This window comes from Schistocerca gregaria, chromosome X (assembly GCF_023897955.1).
Source record: "Schistocerca gregaria isolate iqSchGreg1 chromosome X, iqSchGreg1.2, whole genome shotgun sequence".
Classification (NCBI taxonomy): domain Eukaryota; kingdom Metazoa; phylum Arthropoda; class Insecta; order Orthoptera; family Acrididae; genus Schistocerca; species Schistocerca gregaria.
Window position 1 is genome coordinate 63,975,377 of NC_064931.1, and position 21,242 is coordinate 63,996,618.

General features: G+C 42.6%; 1 protein-coding gene across 1 annotated transcript in view; it reads right to left on the reverse strand.

Moving 5' to 3' along the window:
* Positions 1-935: 935 nt before the first annotated feature.
* Positions 936-21,242, reverse strand: part of LOC126298996 (transmembrane protein 183-like) — a 178,081-nt gene continuing 157,774 nt past the window's right edge. The window contains exon 7 of the mRNA XM_049990622.1: positions 936-1,370. Coding sequence (XP_049846579.1) covers positions 1,116-1,370 — 255 coding nt within the window. The 3' untranslated portion in view covers positions 936-1,115. The remainder of the gene's footprint in view (positions 1,371-21,242) is intronic.

A 21,242-nucleotide genomic window follows, 5' to 3' on the forward strand; every position in this document is an offset into this window, starting at 1 on the left:
TGTCTCTTGGCAGTCTACCATATACAGTCACTATGGCGAAATGTAATATTGTAGACACTCATGATTGTCATATTGCTCCATAAACAGTGACTGCTAAGTTGGACTGCTGTCTTTTAAATTGAACTCTTAAAATTATACTCCACAGCATAATTGCAGGCACTGTAGTGAGCTGGCTGCAGGCACTGAAGTAAATTTTACTGTCCTGTACTGCTGTGTGTGTGTGTGCGTGCGCATCATATCACATTTTGTGCCTGACAGCAGAAGGATTTCCATCTCCATCAGTACAAGGCAGAAGCAACGTAGTCCACAGTCGACAGCACTCCCTCTGGTGTCTGGCAACAATATCGGCAGACTAGTACATGCTGATGGACGTGATTTGGAAACTAAGTGGTTCAAATTTGTAAGCACCGTCTGGAGGCTGCTGCTCAGAACTGGGAGGTGCCAGGCAAGTGGCTGTGCACGAGTAGAATCTCCTATATGTCGCTAAAGTACAAGGTGGTAGTCATGTCTCCGATGCCCATCTCCACGAATATCAGCAACCTTGCCACTGCCCATCAATTACCCTCACGTACATTCTACTACACAACAGGAAGATAAATACTAAACCAGTCAAGTTGAAACAAACTGAGGATTATGATGAGACAGCTAAAGTAAGCTATCAAACTACCCAACTATGACATTTCAGGTGACGCAAAGCTACACTAATGCAAATAACAAAAATTGGAAAAGAAAAATAAAGCCTAGTGTCTTTCAGACAGTAGTTAACACCCACTAAAATCTTATGATAAAAGAAAAATGCAAACTACTTGGTAACCACTGACACAGCATAACTGATATGCACACGGACCATCTAAATCTACTACAGACTAACTACTATTGAGAAGTTTCATTTCCTTTTCAGTTAGTTTAGGTAAATCAGAAAACAAACTCGCATACACAAATACACAAATGCATTTATTTACTGGTTTCATTATTGAATTTTTAACATACAGGTTGATATGTTCAAACCAAAATCTTTTACATTAGTTCCTTTATTAATGTTGTAGAAAAGACAATACTTAAGTTTAGAACACAATCACACTTCATTTTCATTCTTTAATTCCACCTCCAATTCTTCATTTACAGTCAGCAATAGTTATGCAAGGGAGTGGGTGTTTTGCATGTGGGTAACAAGGATTCCACCAGTGAATAAAATTTAAACTTACTATGTAAACTACATCTACACACACAGCTGGTCCTGTGTTAGCAACACTGTAGGTAAACTGCAAATGGGCCTGAGAACCTAGGAGTGCAGTGCCCAACACAACCGATATATCTCTCAACACCATTCCCATAAGTAGGGGCAAGTGCACAAACTGTGAGCACTCGATCTGGAAAGAAAGAAAAAATAAGATTCCACACATATAGTCAGTATATTTTACAGTAGAGAAAAACTTAAAAATGAATTGATATATGCATGTAATTCACAAATCAAGAAATTCCCTTCACCGATGGAATAGGTATTTTGGAAAATTGGATTTCTGAAGGAATAAATTAAAAAAATGAAATTTATATCAATATGACCTACTGTGATACACGTAAAATTTCATTTTCCTATATTCCCATCAATTTCTCCATTAGAAACTCTGTGAATGCAACAACTGTACTAGGAGCTATCATACATCATTGGGACTGAATCAAATGCAATGGATGTGAATAGACACGTTGCTGGAAACACTACAGGCCACTTTGATAAAAGCTTTAAGTTAGCTATGACTAACCTATGGAGAAGATGGCTAAACCAACTCTCAAATCATAGGAAATTCGTTGCATGGCACATAATATGTGGCCAGGCATTTCTGTAACAAAACAGTGCAGGCTGGTTGTTGAAATACACTTGATACAGGCTATCATTAGAAGTTTCTGCGATTCATTTCTATGGAGCTTACTTCTGTGAAAGTTCCAAATGACACCTCATCTGCTATGCTGTTTCAAAATGTATGCTGGGTTAATGGTGCTCAAGAATATATTACCTAACACTAAATCAGTATCACTGTAACACAGATCAAAGTGACATTTCACAAATCTAATGTCGTCATGACATCAACAAACCATTTGTAACCTGAGAATCAAGAGTTTACTGCCCTTTTTGGAATAGTTTTTCTGTGGACAAGACTGAAAAAAGAAAAGGCCCACCGTGGTATAAGATGTTGCTGTGTATCTGGTCATAGAAACTCCATACTCACCAGTAAATATAGGCATCTGATGAAAGTAATCACTAGTTTTGTGAACTGCATTGTGCAAAATTTATAGAGTATTGGAGACATGACTTACATGTATGCTGGTGATGATGCGGCTAGAAAGGTACACTCACATCAGCCTAGTTCCTAAAGGTACTGACAAAACAGTTTCTAAAATAGTCTGGTTAATACATTATGCTCAAGGGTCACATCTGTCAGACATTTCAAAACTTTACACCTTGGCACCAGGGGTAAATGGTACTACAGGGTGATGCTGTCTCACGAGAGTATGGTTTATTTAGATACTAATGACAGCTACCTGCAGATGTAGCTCTTTCAACATTCAGCCAGCCCAGTTGCAGTCTTGACGTACATCTGCTGCTGTGGTCTTGTATTGCTGTTATCTTAATTTGTAGTTACTGGATACTCTCTACAATCCATTTTTGCAAGGGGAAAAAAGACACCGTTATGATCACACAGAGGTAGAATCCTTTGAGATTTTCACCAGAAATGATAGGGAAAACGAACTCTTCGGAAGTTGTACACATCAGCTGGTACAATACACCTCTCTGTTTCTACAACAGGTGAAAATTCTTCAGAATATGAAGCATTTCAAAGTGAGAACAAAATGCTTGGGAGAAGAGCATGCTTTAAAGACAAATGATGGGAAGGGATTTTCATCAATTTGTGCATGCATTTGACTATTCAGCTTCAGGACAGAAGTGTGGATTAGGGGACAATTCAAGAATTCTTATATTTGTAACAGAACTGATCAAACATGTAACACATGAAATCAATAGATTTATACACTGACACAAAGTATGCAGTCTTGACTGTCAAGTTCGAAATAAATGAGGTTTAGGAACTTTTATTCCAGCAAAATTATGTCTGGGGACAGTTTTCTATTATATGCTAATTTTGGACTCTCTCAGTGAATCTTGAAGGTTTCGAATACCATTATCAATTTAACTGGAAAGGAACTGGATGAGGCAACAACACTTGCTGTCTAAATGATTAAATTTTGCACTGGTTCCCACCACACTATATGAATGGGAGATCACCAATAGTGTAGAGCAGGCCATCTGAGGGTTTACCTCTGACACCACTGAAGAGGTCAGAAGTGAGACTTGCAGAGTCTTGGAAAAAATGAAAACACTAAAAACCAGCATCTCAATGGCTGAACATAGGGCAATATGTTACCTACAAGAAGACAAAGAGACGGTCCTCCTAGTGGCAGACAAAGGGCAATGTTGTGGTACGGCTATGACCAGTTGACTACTGGCAGAAGATTGAACTCCTTTTACAAGTGATCAAGGATCCTACATCAGCAGTGGCGAGGAAGACAATCTCATTGCTAAACAACTCAGAAATGAACAATGATGTGGTTAGAAGCCTGTATCCCAGAGCAGTGCAGTGATACCACCACACCTGTACATGCTTCCAAAGAGGCATAAGAAGAGTGTTCCACAGGTCCAATAGTGGACACAATAAATTCACCCACTTATGAATAGCTAAAAACCTGGCACAGCTATTGAAGCCTCTGGTGGGTCATTGTCATCACAGTGTCAAAAACTCAATGGAGTTTGTGAAGATACTTGAGGAACACATCTGGAAAAAGGTAACATCCTGGTCAGCTTTGATGTCACACCCCTCTTCACACAGGTACGTCTCAAGGACTCCTTGCATTACGAAGATGCCACTTCAACGAAGCCACAGTGGAACTGTTCCATTACACACTCACTGCCACATACTTCCAATGTGGTGGTAAATTCTACCAGCAGAAAGACAGAGCTCCCCCCCCTTCCCCCCTCCTCCACATTGGCGTCATGCATCACAAACCTATAAATGGAATACTTCAAAGAATCGGCACTTGAAATGGCACAACTGAAACCGAAGGTGTTCTGCCACTACATGGATTACACATTCGTGATTTGACCATATGGCAAAGAAAATCTACAAGAATTTCTTAACCACCTCAATGTCGTACATGACAATATTAAATTCCCCATGGAGGTGCAGGAAAACTGATATCTGCCTTTCCTTGACATCACGATAAAGAAGAATCTGACAGCAGATTAGGTCATTGTGTTTGCAGTAAGAAGACACACACCAATAAGTACCATAAAGCCAGTAGCTGCCACCATCCAGCCCAACGCAAATCCCTGTTCACCATCTACCTGCCGAACTGCAGCACTTGAGAAAAACCTTTCGACACAATGGCTACTCTGAGACACAGATAAGACACACTTTCCAACTGAGCAAGACGACGACGTACGTGAAGAATACGCTAAACGCTTGGCATTCCTTCCATATACTGGGCCACACATGGCACAGATTGTCAGGATATTAGAAAAGAGCAACATTAAAACCATCTTTCGCTCAACAGCCAAAAATCAAGCATATGCTGGGCTTAGTGAAGGATAAAATAGAAATACAGAAGCCTGGAGTGTACAGTATTAGCTGTGAGTGTGGTAAACAGTACACAGGCCAGACACAGCACTGAATACCATAGCACTGCTCAGAACACACAAGCAGAGATTGTCTAGGCCAAATGGGGAAATCTGCAGTAACAGAACACAGACTCCAGGAAAACCACATGTCTGATTTCAAACAAAGAAAGCTGTTGTGCAGGGCGAACAGTTTCTGAAGAGGCTGTGGAGAGATACGAGTCCAAGATAACCTCGTCAACTGAGATGGCACTTTCCACCTTAGCACCACAGGATGCAGTGATAAGAAAAATGCAACAAGAACACTCCTATATGAAGGCAGCGGATGGAATGAATAGGCTACACGAGGCCACAATGCCTGTACCCACCAGCACGCAGGGAACTGCCCCTGCCACCAGCGGTCATGACTACCCACCACAGGCCGTGACACCAATTCTGGAGGCACGTGATCAGCACCACTGATGGAGAAGAGGCAGAGGAGTCTGCACTCCAGCAGCTACAAAGATCCACACAGTACGAGAACTCGACACTTCGCCGCAGAATGACAAGTAGGAAACAAGTCCAAAAGTTGCCACAGAATGATGTCTCGACTCAGGTGATAACCTGAGAAGACTTCACTGTCAGTTTTCTGTTAATTTTGAGAATTCTTTTTGTCAGCAATAGCTCTCCCAGTAATGAAAGAGACAGGTTATTGAAAATTAGAAACAATGTTTACAAGTTCATAAAACATTAAAAAGTGCATTTTATCCACATGAAAAGTTCTGCATTGCAAAAGCCTATTATTGTTTTTCAAATAGTACCTTCCATCCTAATGGAGAGTTTCATTTTAAGATTTTCTGTATTCTGGGTGAACAAAACTCAGTTTCAGACGATTTACTATATTTGATGAAGGTAGTGCTACATAACACAGTAAATAAACAAACATTGAGGATTAAGAACATTACTTAAGAGAGGAAATGAGGCATACATAATGCAGGTGTACAAGAACATTGGAAGCCAGTACAATGCAGGCAAGAAATAAGAAGACATTACCTGCTACACAATATGATCCTTTACAAAAGGACTCTCATGGAATCTGATGAGTAGAATAACTCTTCTATTGTACATTACAGAATGTAGTCTTGGACAAACATTTCAGTAATACTCACTTTGGAGTATGTAGTGTCTCGTCAGAGTAACGAGGGATGAACTGTTCTATAAAATGGCAAGATGAACGAGAAGGCTACTTACATAAGCCCTGTCCTGAGGCCCGCTGGGCTCATCTGTACCGACTGGCCGCAATGTCGGCCTATGTTGATGGCATCACTGGAAGCAGTATGGAGGAGCACGGGCTCAGCACACCTCTCCCCCTCCTGTTACCAGTTTCTGTGACCCAGAGTCCCTACTCAGGGTGTATACGTGGACAAGAAAAAAAATTATCGAACTTCTCCCAGTTAAAAACACACTTTCTCCCGGGCGAAAACACGCTTTTCCCATGTTAAGTGACAGTATATTTTCCCGTATCAATCCTTTGAATGGTTATGGTTTTATACATGGGTGTAGAATTTCCTGGCACCAAACACCGCATATTACTTTCCGAATCATTGAAATCGAGATTGCGATGTGTGTTTGTAAGCCAGCCACAGCTCGTGTCACGTGATCTCGCCAGCCGATGGCAGTGGATATTCAGAGCATAGGACACGTGATGTCGTCAGCCAACAGCAACATCACTGTTAAGCAACATGAACACACAAACAGGGAAAGTTAATAGTTAATACACATAGTGTTGCTACAAGAAAAGCAAAGCTTTCACATATAATACTGGTCTCTAACGTTAATAAGCTGCAAGAGAAGCTAAGCTTTTGCATATAATGTTGATCTTTTTGGCGCATGTTACACTAAGATATATCATACAAATAAGCCAGTAAAATTTTTTTAATAGTTACATAAATGACCTTCAGGGTTCGAAATTCTTCTAAATGGCTCACCATCAAAGAGATGATTTTTAAATGAGTCAAACGCTCTGATTTAATAATTCATGGTACATTCTTGCACTTTGAAAACTTCAATCCAGCTACACTGAAAGCTTTCATGAGTAAACTAAATGAATGAACTAATAGGACTTTTTACAATTGATAATATGAACTGCAATGAACAGAAAGAGAGAAGAAGTGTAAGGTGTAGTGGCAAGCAGAGATGGGTATTATTCAAATAAATTTTCATCTGGATAATTATTAGAAAAAGTAGATTATTCAAAGAAATTTATTCCCAAATAAATTATCTGTATCTTAAATAACATGGAACGTCACTGCATTTTCTTTGCTTAATTCTTGTACTGAATTCTACGACTAGCATTTGTTCCCTTGGCACAGAACAGTTTCTATTTCATAAATAACTTATTAATGGATTGTTTACAAGAAAGAAAGTGGGCTATGTTCCCAACTACAGAGCTACAAGTATTGGAGCTCAACCCCACATTGGTCTTACGATTTTTTTTTCTTCTGTTACTCATACTCATTGCTTCTTTCTTCTCTGAGAAAAAATTTGCACCACATTTCAGAGTAAATGTGGTACTCTAGGTCCCACCTAACTGGCAGTATAAGTCAGTTCAGAGGTGGGAGAAAGACAAGTGCACACCACCAGGCCTAGCAAAACACAATAGAGTTCAAAACAATCTTCAGGTTGAGCACAGCTTTACTTGCTTTACAGTGAACACATGCCACACAAAAATACTTCATTGGCAGATGGCCTTAGCAGTTACAGTACTGATGCTGCCCAGTTCAACTTAGTGCACTCAACAGTACTTCCCGCTCTCCCCATGCTAACACGCGGAAGTACTCTACATAAAGAGCCAAAGATGAGAATGTACCCAACAGAAACTCTTAATCTGTAACACCTTTCTCCATTGTACCAAGACTGCTGCTGACACTATCAGATACAGGTGTCTTTTTGATATCTTGTTGACATCAACAGACTTTAAATATGAAGAACTACTATGACATTCATGGAATGCTGCTCGACATTAAAAGTCATCTGAAAGTACACTCCTGGAAATGGAAAAAAGAACACATTGACACCGGTGTGTCAGACCCACCATACTTGCTCCGGACACTGCGAGAGGGCTGTACAAGCAATGATCACACGCACGGCACAGCGGACACACCAGGAACCGCGATGTTGGCCGTCGAATGGCGCTAGCTGGGCAGCATTTGTGCACCGCCACCGTCAGTGTCAGCCAGTTTGCCGTGGCATACGGAGCTCCAACGCAGTCTTTAACACTGGTAGCATGCCGCGACAGCGTGGACGTGAACCGTATGTGCAGCTGACCGACTTTGAGCGAGGGCGTATAGTGGGCATGCGGGAGGCTGGGTGGACGTACCGCCGAATTGCTCAACACGTGGGGCGTGAGGTCTCCACATTTGTCGCCAGTGGTCGGCGGAAGGTGCACGTGCCCGTCGACCTGGGACCGGACCGCAGCGACGCACAGATGCACGCCAAGACTGTAGGATCCTACGCAGTGCCGTAGGGGACCGCACCGCCACTTCCCAGCAAATTAGGGACACTGTTGCTCCTGGGGTATCGGCGAGGACCATTCGCAACCGTCTCCATGAAGCTGGGCTACGGTCCCGCACACCGTTAGGCCGTCTTCCGCTCACGCCCCAACATCGTGCAGCCCGCCTCCAGTGGTGTCGCGACAGGCGTGAATGGAGGGACGAATGGAGACGTGTTGTCTTCAGCGATGAGAGTCGCTTCTGCCTTGGTGCCAATGATGGTTGTATGCGTATTTGGCGCCGTGCAGGTGAGCGCCACAATCAGGACTGCATACGACCGAGGCACACAGGGCCAACACCCGGCATCATGGTGTGGGGAGCGATCTCCTACACTGGCCGTACACCTCTGGTGATCATCGAGGGGACACTGAATAGTGCACGGTACATCCAAACCGTCATCGAACCCATCGTTCTACCATTCCTAGATCGGCAAGGGAACTTGCTGTTCCAACAGGACAATGCACGTCCGCATGTATCCCGTGCCACCCAACGTGCTCTAGAAGGTGTAAGTCAACTACCATGGCCAGCAAGATATCCGGATCTGTCCCCCATTGAGCATGTTTGGGACTGGATGAAGCGTCGTCTCACGCGGTCTGCACGTCCAGCACGAACGCTGGTCCAACTGAGGCGCCAGGTGGAAATGGCATGGCAAGCCGTTCCACAGGACTACATCCAGCATCTCTACGATCGTCTCCATGGGAGAATAGCAGCCTGCATTGCTGCGAAAGGTGGATATACACTGTGCTAGTGCCGACATTGTGCATGCTCTGTTGCCTGTGTCTATGTGCCTGTGGTTCTGACAGTGTGATCATGTGATGTTTCTGACCCCAGGAATGTGTCAATAAAGTTTCCCCTTCCTGGGACAATGAATTCACTGTGTTCTTATTTCAATTTCCAGGAGTGTATTTTACAATAAACTCTGAAGAAGCTCGCCATTAGAATATGGAACAGTTCTTCAATCTGAAGTGTATGTAGTTATACAGAGCCTGCAGATTCAAAAATTTCTGAAGACACACTGGGTTTGACTACATTAAATATTTCATAATATTGCAGCACCATGGCAACTTTTGTATCATGCAAGTGTCAAGAGAATTGAAATAACTTTCTCGCCTTTCTACACCAACTGCAACTACTGCAGCAATATATTACCCATGTTTTAAAAAATAAGGAGTTATTGCTGGGGAAGCTTACAACAAACTACATGACAAATAACTACACAGAAATGTCAAAGAAATCAGGTCACTGGTTTCAAATTATATGACATAATAAGATTATTTTATCTGAAATGTGATTTGAGAAGTGAAGCTAACATGGAGTCACAATGAATTATTTTCCATACACTATAGCAAAACTGATCCCTAATTTTTGTCAAAGAAGATTGTATGTTTAAAGTCTTGTATCATTATCATAAAATAAAGACAAATTCAGGAGATATAAAGCACCAATACACTCTTTATATATGTGGAATGTATTTTCTTTAGTGTCACGACAACAAGTGCAGGTGGGGGGTGAAGACAGTTTCTGATAGTTAAAAAGACTTTCTTAGAGCTAATTTAAAAGAAATAAAAAGCACATTCAATTAACAGATGACAAAGAACTGGAGTAATAAATGGCACTGGATTTCAAATTTATCTATTGTTCATAACACTTTTTCTTCACAGATGCTGAACGAGTGTTTTTATTTGTGTAAGTGAATCATTTTTTGAATAATACTTGTTATTCATGAATAACAAATAATAATTAATATCTGTATTTTTTATTTGCCATTCACATATATTTCATGAAATATATAAACATTCTACTGTGTTCCATTTTGTTAAAAAATGGATTTTGCTTATGGCATTCAAATTTCACGAGGTTGGTTCTAGGTATACAATAATACCTTCATTGACTGTTTATATTACTGTGCGAAATGTTTGACTGCATTTCCTTTCAGGTATAAATAAACAAATGAATATCACAAAATTATATGAATAATTTGTAATAACTTAAATGTTGCAATGAAGGATTATAGTCATATTTTATATATACCACAACTAACAAGGGGGGAACCTCTCCATCGCACCCCCCTCAGATTTAGTTGTAAGTTGGCACAGTGGATAGGCCTTGAAAAACTGGACACACATCACTCGAGAAAACAGGAAGAAGTTGTGTGGAACTACGAAAAAAATAAGTAAAATATACAAACTGAGTAGTCCATGCACGAGATAGGCAACATCAGGGATAGTATGAGCTCAGGAGCGCCGTGGTCCTGTGGTTAGCATTAGCAGCTGCTGAACGTGAGGTCCTTGGGTCGAGTCTTCCCTCGAGTGAAAAGGTTAATTTTTCATTTTCAGACAATTATTTTGCAAAGCTGCACAGGTACACAGAGCAGTACTGTTTACGTGATCATGTGTCAATTGTCAAAGTTCAGGCACTCACACATAATCAACTTCGCTCTCCAAAATTCCAGGACATGTTCAGATTTGCAGGATTTGACGGTCTACACACGGAAAAATTTGAAAACATTATAAACATATGTTTTGACAGAGCACAGGGAAAACTGTGCGACTGTGAAACTGTTGCATTCATTTGTTGCAGTTTATCTGACAAGCTCTTATGTTTTCATCACTTTTTTGGGAGTGATTATCACATCCACAAGAAAACCTAAATCGGGCAAGGTAGAAGAATCTTTTTACCCATTCGTCAGGTGTACAAGTTAGGTGGGTCGACAACATATTCCCGTCATGTGACACACATGCCATCACCAGTGTCATATAGAATATATCAGACGTGCTTTCATGTGGAGGAATCGGTTGACCTATGACCTTGCGATGTGACACACATGCCATCACCAGTGTCATATAGAATATATCAGACGTGTTTTCATGTGGAGGAATCGGTTGACCTATGACCCTGCGATCAAATGTTTCGGTTCCCATTGGAGAGGCACGTCCTTTCGTCTACTAATCGCATGGTTTTGCGGTGCGGTCACAAAACACAGACACTAAACTTATTGCAGTGAACAGACACATCAATGAACGAATGGACAGATTATAACTTTGCAAAAATAAAGAAAGTAAACTTTTCATTCGAGGGAATGACTTGAACTAAGGACCTCACGTTCAGCAGCTGTTCACACTAACCACGGCACTCCTGAGCTCACACTATCCTTGATGTTGCCTATCTTTCACATGGACTACTCAGTTTGTATATTCTGATTATTTTTTTCATAGTTCCACACAACTTCTTCCTGTTTTCTCCATTGATCTGTGTTCGGTTTTTCAAGGCCTATCCACTGTGGCAACTTATAACTAAATCTGAGGGGGGTGCGATGGGGAGATTCCCTTGTAAGAGAGAGTCAGGGACGTGCCACTGTGTGTTTTGTTATTGTTTCTGGGAGTGATTTTTCTTAGTTATGGACAAAATTTAATTTTTTTTTAAATTCCAGAAATCTCAAAATATTTGGAAAATGAAGAAGTATCCCCTGTTACTTTTTGGACTGATTGAGCTCCGATTGGGATCTTGTAGATCAACTATGCTTTCTAGTAATTTCTACACATACTTCCAGCATTATTCAAAATTATTGCACTATTGAGTGCACTGACAATGCAGCACTTCACTTACCATTCTGAGCAGAGAGGAGATCAATTCACAAAATAAGGTAACACACAAAGCATTTTTATGATGGAGAGAGTAGATTCAAAAGACCACAGAATGTGCTGAAATTATTGTTTGCTTACTGTGGAGAGTATGAAGAATGAAACGTAGATAACTAATCTTTATTAGTATCATGTATTTGAATTTAACAAGTTGCATGTGATGAAGAGTATTAACAATTATTACATCTACAGCTACACCTGCTACTTCGCAAGCCTCTGTATGGTACATGTTTGGGGGTACATTGTACCACTACTAGTCATTCCGTTTTCTGTTCCTCGTGCAAATACAGCAAGGGGAAAACAACTGTATGTGCCTCCATACAAGTCCTCATTTCTTTAATCTTATCTTTGTGTTTCTTGCATAAAAATATACATTGGTGGCAGTGGAAACTTGCTGCAATCATTTTAAAATGCTGGGTCTCTTAATTTTCTCAATACTGTTCCTTGAAAAGAATGACACCTTCCCTCTGAGGTTCCCATTACAGTTTCTGAAGCACCTAACACTTGCATGTTGATCACACCTACCAGTAACAAATCTATGAGCCTGCCTCCAAGTTGCTTCGATATCTTTCTGTAACACAACCTGGTGGGGGTCTCAAACACTCAAGCCATACTCAGGAATGAGTCACACAAGTCTTCTATATGCGAACTCCTTTGTAGATGAGCTAGACTTTCATGAAACACCCCCAATAAACAGAAGTCAACCATTTTCCTCCCCACTCTAATAACCGTATGTGCTTGTTCCACTTCACATTGCTTTGCAGCATTGTGCTGAGACCTTTAATTGACATGACTGTCAAGCAACACAGCACTAATACCATATTCATTAATTACAGAATTGTTTTTCTAACTCATCTGCATTAGCTTATATTATTCTACATTTATAGCTAGCAGCCATTCATCACACCAACTGGAAATTTTATCTAAGTCATCCATTAGCTTCCTACAGTCACAACACAATGATATCGTCCCATACACCACAGCATCATCAGCACACCAACTGCAAATTGCTGCTCACCATGTACGTCAGATCATTTATGCATATAGAGAATAATAGTGGTCCTATCACAGTACTGAAAAACACACACACACACACACACACACACACACACGGTGGAGAAAAATTGTGAATTTTAACCCTGGATAGCTGATGCCAGTAGGAACCAAAAATACTAATGTTATGATTGTGTAGATTGACAACAACAATTTTTAAACTACGCAAACTTGATGCCACGTGCTCCGATTGGCCACAGGATTGCCCTGTTGCCAGATGCTCTGGACAACGCACGACTGCGAATGCTGCGGCGCACTCAAGGCGACCCGCATGCTCCATGGTAGTGTGCAAGCCTTCCACTCGGAGGGCAAATCTGAAAGGGTCCTGACACATCCACTGAAGTTTCATGATAAGACAAATCTCATACCTGTCAACAGCTGTTAGTTCACGTACAGAAAGTCTTTTACACATTGTGTCGGTCCTGAAAAGGGCCTTTTTGTAGTTAGGGCATAGTTTATTTAAAGCAGGTGCTTGAACTGGCAACCCACTGACGCAATACAAGCTTGGTAACGTTGAATGGTGTTTTGACAAACTCTTTCAGTGATTCTTGGCATTGCCCTGATGCAATTGTTGGCATTTATTTATTTACACGTCAAGTTCCATAGGACCAAATTGAGAAGCAAGTCTCCAAGATTATGGAACATGTCAGTACATGAAGTTACAACATAAAAGTTGGTTGGTTGGATTAAAAGAGGGGGAAAAGGACCAAACTATGAGGTCATCAGTCCCTTGTTCTGAAGAAAAAACCAGTGCCACAAGTGTGAGAATAAAACAAACCAGACCAACAACTCAAAATGGAATGAAAGGAAAAACAACACGAACAATGAAGGGCAACAAACATGTAAATGGACAACAAGGGACAAGAAAGCCACGGAAATGCAAGGAACAGGATGGAGAGATTAAAACAACAAAGCGTATTACCATGGCTGGGTGGCCATGAGACTAAAAAAGGAGAAGCCAGCCACTCTGCAACACTTCAAAACCTTCATCCTAGAAGCACTAGGGTGGAGGGGACAGAGGGACAAACAACATGCACTAAAACTTAGATCAAATGATAAAACCCACCCTCACAAAAAAAATGTAAAACTAACCGACAAGAAGGTGTTAGATAAAATTAGTGGAAACAAGACTGGTAACACAAGATTTTGTCGCTGGGCAGTCAAAGAGGGACAGGGCACCAGAATATGGGCCACTGTCAACCGGGCACCACACCAACACTCAGGCTGGTCTTCACAGTGCAAGAGATAACTGTTGGTCACCCAAGCTTGGCCAATGTGGAGCCAGCAGAGGACAACTGATTCCCTATGAGAGGCCCGCTTGGAAGACTTCCACACATTCATAGTCTCCTTAATGACACGCAGTTTGTTGTGTGTACTGTTACGCCATTCCGTCTCCAAAAGCCGAAAAACCCTACGGCATAAGTCAGAATGTAGGTCAGGTTCACAGATGCCCATCTCCAGAAGTGGTTTCCGTGTAGCCTGTTTCGCCAGCCTGTCAACTAGTTTGTTGCCTGGGATGCCAACGTGTCCTGGAGTCCACACAAACACCACTGAATGATGAGACCATTCCAGGACAAGGATGGATTCCTGGATGGACACTACCAAAGGATTGTGAGAGTGGCACTGGTCAATAGCCTGTAGGCTGCTCAAGGAGTCAGTACACAGGAGAAATGATTCCCCAGGGCACGAACCGATATACTGAAGTGCACGAGAGATGGCTACCAGCTCTGCAATGAATACACTGCAGGCATCGGGCAAGGAATGCTGTTCAAAATGATCTCTGTGGATGTAGGCAAAGTCTACATCTACATCTATTCTTCGCAAGCCACGGTGTGTCGCAGAGGGTACCCTGTGTACCTCTAGCAGTTGTCCCTTCTATTCCAGTCTCGTATTGTTCGTGGAAAGAAGGATTGTTGGTATGCTTCTGTGTGGGCTCTAATCTCTCTGATTTTATCTTCATGGTCTCTTCACGAGATATATGTAGGAGGGAGCAATATACTGCTTGACTCTTCGGTGAATGTATGTTCTCAAAACTTTAACAAAAGCCCGTATCGAGCTACTGAGCGTCTCTCCTGCAGAGTCTTCCACTGGAGTTTATCTATCATCTCTGTAATGCTTTCGCGATTACTAAATGATCCTGTAATGAAGCGCGCTGCTCTCCGTTGGATCTTCTCTATCTCTTCTATCAACCCTATCTGGTACGGGTCCCACACTGCTGAGCAGTATTCAAGCAGTGGGCGAACAAGCGTACTGTAACCTACTTACTTTGTTTTCGGATTGCATTTCCTTAGGATTCCTCCAATGAATCTCAGTCTGGCATCTGCTTTACCGACGATCAATTTTATATGATCATTCCATTTTACTCCCCCATGCACCATGGACCTTGCCGTTGGTGGGGAGGCTTGCGTGCCTCAGCAATACAGATAGCCGTACCGTAGGTGCAACCACAACGGAGGGGTATCTGTTGAGAGGCCACACAAACGTGTGGTTCCTGAAGAGGGCCAGCAGCCTTTTCAGTAGTTGCAGGGGCAAAAATCTGGATGATTGACTGATCTGGCCTTGCAACATTAACCAAAACGGCCTTGCTGTGCTGGTACTGCGAACGGCTGAAAGCAAGGGGAAACTACAGCCGTAATTTTTCCCGAGGACATGCAGCTTTACTGTGTGATTAAATGATGATGGCACCCTCTTGGGTAAAATATTCCGAAGGTAAAATAGTCCCCCATTCGGATCTCCGGACGGGGACTACTCAGGAGGACTTCGTTAGGTTAGAAAATTTAAAAAGGGAAATGGATAGGTTAAAGTTCGATATAGTGGGAATTAGTGAAGTTCGGTGGCAGGAGGAACAAGACTTCTGGTCAGGTGAATACAGGGTTATAAACACAAAATCAAATAGGGGTAATGCAGGAGTAGGTTTAATAATGAATAAAAAAATAGGAGTGCGGGTAAGCTACTACAAGCAGCATAGCGAACGCATCATTGTGGCCAAGATAGATACGAAGCCCACACCTACTACAGTAGGACAAGTTTATATGCCAACTACCTCAGCAGATGACGAAGAAATTGAAGTAATGTATGACGAAATAAACAAAATTATTCAGATAGTGAAGGGAGACGAAAATTTAATAGTCATGGGTGACTGGAATTCGTCAGTAGGAAAAGGGAGAGAAGGAAACATAGTAGGTGATTATGGATTGGGGCTAAGAAATGAAAGAGGAAACCGTCTGGTAGAATTTTGCACAGAGCATAACTTAATCATAGCTAACACTTGGTTCAAGAATCATGAAAGAAGGTTGTATACATGGAAGAATCCTGGAGATACTAAAAGGTATCAGCTAGATTATATAATGGTAAGACAGAGATTTAGGAATCAGGTTTTAAATTGTAGGACATTTCCAGGGGCAGATGTGGACTCTGACCACAATCTATTGGTTATGACCTGTAGGTTAAAACTGAAGAAACTGCAAAAAGGTGGGAATTTAAGGACATGGGATCTGGTTATCTGAAAGAACCAGAGATTGTACAGAGTTTCAAGAAGAGTATAAGGGAACAATTGACAGGAATGGGGGAAGGAAACACAGTAGAAGAAGAATGGGTAGCTCTGAGGGATGAAGTAGTGAAGGCAGCAGAGAATAAAGTAGGTAAAAAGACGAGGGCTGCTAGAAATCCTTGGGTAACAGAAGAAATATTGAATTTAATTGATGAAAGGAGAAAATATAAAAATGCAGTAAATGAAACAGGCAAAAAGGAATACAAACGTCTCAAAAATGAGATCGACAGGAAGTGCAAAATGGCTAAGCAGGGATGGCTAGAGGACAAATGTAAGGATGTAGAAGCTTATCTCACTAGGGGTAAGATAGATACTGCCTACAGGAAAATTAAAGAGACCTTTGGAGAGAAGAGAACCACGTGTATGAATATCAAGAGCTCAGATGGCAACCCAGTTCTAAGCAAAGAAGGGAAGGCAGAAAGGTGGAAGGAGTATATAGAAGGTTTATACAAGGGCGATGTACATGAAGACAAAATTATGGAAATGGAAGAGGATGTAGATGAAGATGAAATGGGAGATAGGATATTGCGTGAAGAGTTTGACAGAGCACTGAAAGACCTGAGTCGAAACAAGGCCCCCGGAGTAGACAACATTCCATTATAACTACTGACGGCCTTGGGAGAGCCAGTCATGACAAAATTCTACCATCTGGTGAGCAAGATGTATGAGACAGGCGAAATACCCTCAGACTTCAAGAAGAATATAATAATTCCAATCCCAAAGAAAGCAGGTGTTGACAGATGTGAAAATTACTGAACTATCTGTTTAATAAGTCTCAGCTGCAAAATACTAACGCGAATTCTTTGCAGACGAATGGAAAAACTGGTAGATGCGGACCTAGGGGGGGATCAGTTTGGATTCCGTAGAAATGTTGGAACACATGAGGCAATACTGACCTTACGACTTATCTTACAAGAAAGATTACGAAAAGGCAAACCTACGTTTCTAGCATTTGTAGACTTAGAGAAAGCTTTTGACAATGTTGACTGGAATACTCTCTTTCAAATTCTAAAGGTGGCAGGGGTTAAATACAGGGAGCGAAAGGCTATTTACAATTTGTACAGAAACCAGATGGCAGTAATAAGAGTCGAGGGACATGAAAGGGAAGCAGTGGTTGGGAAAGGAGTGAGACAGGGTTGTAGGCTCTCCCGGATGTTATTCAATCTGTATATTGAGCAAGCAGTAGAGGAAACAAAAGAAAAATTTGAAGTAGGTATTAAGATTCATGGAGAAGAAATAAAAACATTGAGGTTCGCCGATGACATTGTAATTCTGTCAGAGACGGCAAAGGATTTGGAAGAGCAGTTGAATGGAATGGACAGTGTCTTGACAGGAGGATATAAGATGAACATCAACAAAAGCAAAACGAGGATAATGGAATGTAGTCTAATTAAGTCGGGTAATGCTGAGGGAATTAGATTAGGAAATGAGACACTTAAAGTAGTAAAGGAGTTTTGCTATTTGGGGAGCAAAATAACTGATGATGGTCGAAGTAGAGAGGATATAAAATTTAGACTGGCAATGGCAAGGAAAGCGTTTCTGAAGAAGAGAAATTTGTTGACATCGAGTAGAGATTTATGTATCAGGAAGTCGTTTCTGAAAGTATTTGTATGGAGTGTAGCCATGTATGGAAGTGAAACATGGACGATAAATAGTTTGGACAAGAAGAGAATAGAAGCTTTCGAAATGTGGTGCTACAGAAGAATGCTGAAGATTAGATGGGTAAATCACGTAACTAATGAGGAGGTATTGAATAGGATTGGGGAGAAGAGAAGTTTGTGGCACAACTTGACTAGAAGAAGGGATCAGTTGGTAGGACATATTTTGAGGCATCAAGGGATCACAAATTTAGCATTGGAGGGCAGTGTGGAGGGTAAAAATCATAGAGGGAGACCAAGAAATGAATACAATAAGCAGATTCAGAAGGATGTAGGTTGCAGTAGGTACTGGGAGATGAAGAAGCTTGCACAGGATAGAGTAGCATGGAGAGCTGCATCAAACTGAAGACCACAACAACAACAACAACTCCATTTTAAATCACTCCTAATGCGTACTCCCACATAATTTATGGAATTAACTGCTTCCAGTTGCTGACCTGCTATTTTGTAGCTAAATGATAAAGGATTTACACTCCTGGAAATGGAAAAAAGAACACATTGACACCGGTGTGTCAGACCCACCATACTTGCTCCGGATACTGCGAGAGGGCTGTACAAGCAATGATCACACGCACGGCACAGCGGACACACCAGGAACCGCGGTGTTGGCCGTCGAATGGCGCTAGATGCGCAGCATTTGTGCACTGCCGCCGTCAGTGTCAGCCAGTTTGCCGTGGCATACGGAGCTCCATCGCAGTCTTTAACACTGGTAGCATGCCGCGACAGCGTGGACGTGAACCGTATGTGCAGTTGACGGAATTTTGAGCGAGGGCGTATAGTGGGCATGCGGGAGGCCGGGTGGACGTACCGCCGAATTGCTCAACACGTGGGGCGTGAGGTCTCCACAGTACATCGATGTTGTCGCCAGTGGTCGGCGGAAGGTGCACGTGCCCGTTGACCTGGGACCGGACCGCAGCGACGCACGGATGCACGCCAAGACCGTAGGATCCAAAGCAGTGCCGTAGGGGACCGCACCACCACTTCTCAGCAAATTAGGGACACTGTTGCTTCTGGGGTATCGGCGAAGACCATTCGCAACCGTCTCCATGAAGCTGGGCTATTGTCCCGCACACCGTTAGGCCGTCTTCCGCTCACGCCCCAACATCGTGCAGCCTGCCTCCAGTGGTGTCGCGACAGGCGTGAATGGAGGGACGAATGGAGACGTGTCGTCTTCAGCGATGAGAGTCGCTTCTGCCTTGGTGCCAATGATGGTCGTATGCGTGTTTGTCGCCGTGCAGGTGAGTGCCACTATCAGGACTGCATACAACCGAGGCACACAGGGCCAACACCCGGCATCATGGTGTGGGGAGCGATCTTCTACACTGGCCGTACACCTCTGGTGATCGTCGAGGAGACACTGAATAGTGCACGGTACATCCAAACCGTCATCGAACCCATCGTTCTACCATTCCTAGACCGGCAAGAGAACTTGCTGTTCCAACAGGACAATGCACGTCCGCATGCATCCCGTGCCACCCAACGTGCTCTAGAAGGTGCAAGTCAACTACCCTGGCCAGCAAGATCTCCAGATCTGTCCCCCATTGAGCATGTTTGGGACTGGATGAAGCGTCGTCTCACGCGGTCTGCACGTCCAGCACGAACGCTGGTCCAACTGAGGCGCCAGGTGGAAATGGCATGGCAAGCCGTTCCACAGGACTACTCCAGCATCTCTACGATCGTCTCCATGGGAGAATAGCAGCCTGCATTGCTGCGAAAGGTGGATATACACTGTACTAGTGCCGACATTGTGCATGCTCTGTTGCCTGTGTCTATGTGCCTGTGGTTCTGTCAGTGTGATCATGTGATGTATCTGACTCCAGGAATGTGTCAAAGTTTCCCCTTCCTGGGACAATGAATTCACTGTGTTCTTATTTCAATTTCCAGGAGTGTATCTTTCTATGTATTCACAGCACATTACACTTGTCTACATTGAGATTCAGTTCCATTCCCTGCACCATGCGTCAATCCGCTGCAGATCCTCCTGCATTACAGTACAATTTTCCATTGTTATAAACTCTTGATACACCACAGCATTATCTGCAAAAAGCCTCAGTGAACTTCCAATGTCATCCACAAGGTCATTTATGTATATTGTGAATAGCAACGGTCCTATGACACTCCCCTGCGTCACACCTGAAATCACTTACTTCGGAAGACTTCTCTCTATTGAGAATGACATGCTGCATTCTGTTATCTAGGAACTCTTCAATCCAATCACACAATTGGTCTGATAGTCCATGTGCTCTTACTTTGTTCATTAAATGACTGTGGGGAGCTGTATCTAACGTCTTGCAGAAGTCAAGAAACACGGTATCTACCTGTGAACCCGTGTCTATGGCTCTCTCAGTCTCGTGGACGAATAGCTCGAGCTGGGTTTCACAAGACCGACTTTTTCGAAACCCATGCTGGTTCCTACAGAGTGGATTTCTAGTCTCCAGAAAAGTCATACTCTAACATAATACGTGTTCCAAAATTCTACAACTGATCGACGTTAGAGATATAGGTCTACAGTTCTGCACATCTGTTCGACGTCCCTTCTTGAAAATGGAGATGCCTTGTGCGCTTTTCCAATCCTTTGGAACACTATGCTCTTCTAGAGACCTACGGTACACCGCTGCAAGAAGGGGGCCACGTTCCTTCGCGTACTCTGTGTAAAATCGAACTGGTATGCAATCAGGTCCAGCGGCCTTTCCTCTTTTGAGCGATTTTAATTGTTTCTCTAACCCTCTGTCGTCTATTTCGATATCTACCTTTTTTGTCATCTGTATGACAATCTAGAGAAGGACCTATAGTGCAGTCTTCCTCTGTGAAACAGCTTTGGAAAAAGACATTTAGTATTTCGGCCTTTAGTCTGTCATCCTCTGTTTCAGTACCATTTTGGTCACAGAATGTCTGAACACTTTGTTTTGATCCACCTACCGCTTTGACATAGGACCAACCGAGCGAGGTGGCGCAGTTGTTAGCACACTGGACTCGCATTCGGGAGGACGACGGTTCAATCCCGTCTCCGGCCATCCTGATTTAGGTTTTCCATGATTTCCCTAAATCGCTTCAGGCAAATGCCGGGATGGTTCCTTTGAAAGGGCACGGCCGATTTCCTTACCCATCCTTCTCTCACCCGAGCTTGCGCTCCGTCTCTAATGA